Genomic DNA, 2,607 nt, shown 5'->3' with positions numbered 1-2,607 from the left:
AAAAAATGAAAATCCCAGACTACATATTTAACATACAATGTTTAAATACTTCAAGACATTATATATATAAAAATATATACAAACGTAGCAAACATAGAAAATCATTTTATAAACTGTTTCTTGTGACTGCAATATCATTTAGAAAGTTCAGATGCATGCTTATTTTGCACTATTCTACCGTGTATTACAAATTTCCAAATATATGAAAATAATCTAGCTTGAGCTAAACAATATACTCCAGTTATATACCAGACTTGATTTATTGTTGCAAATTCCTCAAAATGTTGAGGAATCTTTCTAGATATCCTTATAGGATAATTAGTAAAATCTCTGAATGGTACCTCACTTCTACATGAAAAAACATTTTTTTAATCTTAAAAAGTAAAAACCTTACTTTATAGACTTCTACTTGCTGCTGGCTTGCTTCCAGCTCACCTTTTAAAGATGCTTGAAGTATTAAGTGATCAGTTTCCTACAGAATGAGAATCTTGGTTAAATTTTTAAAAATGTTACTCATAAATAAATTATGAATAAGTACTAAAATATGAAACTGAAAAATTAACATACTGCTTGCTTTGAATCTGCCAGTTCCTTTTTGGTTTTCACAAGCAATTGCTTGATTTTGGTGTTTTTTTCTTCATATTGTTGTACTGAAGACTGTAATGAAGCTAGCACAAGAAATAATTTCAGCAGAAAAAGATGAAACATTTTTTATGAGTGAATTTGAATACACAAATAATGTCTTCTTTGTATTGGCTCATCTTTAAAAGAAGCCTGTTTTAGCTTTTTATTATGGAATACTTCAAACATACGTGACAGTAGTAACAACAGTGCCATAAACTCTACTGTACCCATCTCCCAGCTTTTACAATTACAATCCATGACTATCTCAGTTAACCCAGACAACAGCAAGGTATTTAAGAAATGTTAAAGTGAATAAATGTGGACTATAAACATCTTAATGGCAAACAGTTTTACACCCATTCTGGGCCCCAGTAACATTTATCCTGTTAAACACTTGACAGTGAAAGACTGGTGAAATAAACAAGAAATGCCCCCCACTAAATCAAGTTGTTATGATGAAATAATTAAAAGGTAAAGTGAACTTTATTTAACTCACTTATTTCTTCTTGTAGGGTTTCTTGTTTCTGTTTTTGAATTTTTATTTCTTGCTCCAAATCTTCTATCTTGTTGTTTTTATTACTTAACTTTTGATTTAGTTCTTTCATCAAACGTTCATAATCAGCTATTTCCATATTCATCAATGTGGTTTGTTGGGCATCCTGCACATTTTATAAATAAAAGATTTAGACAATAGTAGATCAGTTCATTTGTAAAATTGCTAAAATGATGCCACAGCAATAAATGGATGCTTTTCTGTAATACTCAAATCGTTTACACTGTAATGAAGAAATGAGGAGTTGGATATTTTCTAGTTTTTAATTTCACAAAATATTTTCTAATAGTTTAACCCAACTTTCTTAGTTTCATTTTATTTCATTGTAACGAACTACAATGGGCAGTTGTAGCCTGTGGAGCTCTTATTTATTAAATACTAATACTTCAAGTGGCTCTTATATACTAGTACATTTCTTTTTAGCCTAATCTTTGAAGGAGTAAAGTCAGCCAAAGTTTTAAGTATAATACAAATTTCAAGCTTTGACATTAATTAAATCTTAATGTGTCATACAACAATCATGTACACAAAATGAAATGTCAAACCAAAATCTTATAACTCATGAGCTTAGATTCTTCTGAAAGGACTGGTACTTAGAGAAGTTAAATTTTCAATTTTTTGAGCAAGTAATTTATAAAGCATTATTTTAGTACCACAAGTAACATTCTAAAATATTTCTTTTCAACATGTATAGAATAGTTTAACAATGCAGGCTGGGTGCGGTGGCTCACACCTGTAATCCCAGCACTTTGGGAGGCTGAGACGGACAGATCATTTGAGGTCAGGAGTTCAAGACAAGCCTCACCAAAATGGTGAAACTCCTTCACTACCAAAAATACAAAAAGTTAGCCGGGTGTGGTGGTGCATGCATGGAATCTCGGCTACTCGGGAGGCTGAGGCTGAATAATTGCTTTGAACTCGGGAGGCAGAGGTTGCAGTGAGCCGAGATCAGGCCACTGCACTCCAGCCTGGATCACAGAGCAAGATCACAGAAAGAACAGAACAAACAGAAAAACAAAACAGAACAACGTGAATATTACACCAATTTTGATCCTAGTGTTTTATTTTACCTTTTTAACCAGCTCTAATTCTTGCATGGTTTTCTGAAGCTGTTTCTTTTCCTTTTGAAGTTGTACCTGAAGTTCTTCAAGTTCATTTACAGTAGTGGCATGTTCCTGAAATTAAAAATAAAAACAACCCACACAACCCAACCAACATTAAAAAGGTATTTTTAAGGGGCTTTAAAATAAATCTGACGGTCGGGCGCAGTGGTTCACGCCTGTAATCCCAGCACTTTGAGAGGCCCAGGCGGGCAGATCACAAGGTCAGGAGACTGAGACCATCCTGACTAACACAGTGAAGCCCCATCTACTAAAAACACACACAAAACATTAGCTGGGCTTGGTAGTGAGTGCCTGTAATCCCAGCTA

The 2,607-nt window shown here is 33.6% G+C and overlaps 1 protein-coding gene across 1 annotated transcript; it reads right to left on the bottom strand.

Moving 5' to 3' along the window:
* Nucleotides 1-394: 394 nt before the first annotated feature.
* LOC105532923 (GRIP and coiled-coil domain-containing protein 2-like) lies at nt 395-2,352 on the bottom strand (the record flags this gene model as incomplete). The annotated part of the gene is made up of 4 exons (XM_011971267.1): nt 395-472; nt 568-668; nt 1,121-1,283; nt 2,248-2,352. Coding segments are annotated over 4 exons (447 nt in total), but the record flags the coding sequence as incomplete, so codon positions are not given.
* Nucleotides 2,353-2,607: the final 255 nt, after the last annotated feature.

Source organism: Mandrillus leucophaeus, unplaced genomic scaffold (genome assembly GCF_000951045.1).
Source record: "Mandrillus leucophaeus isolate KB7577 unplaced genomic scaffold, Mleu.le_1.0 Scaffold9959, whole genome shotgun sequence".
Lineage (NCBI taxonomy): Eukaryota > Metazoa > Chordata > Mammalia > Primates > Cercopithecidae > Mandrillus > Mandrillus leucophaeus.
Note: the sequence above shows the minus strand (reverse complement) of the source record. Positions and strands in the feature narration are given on the sequence as shown.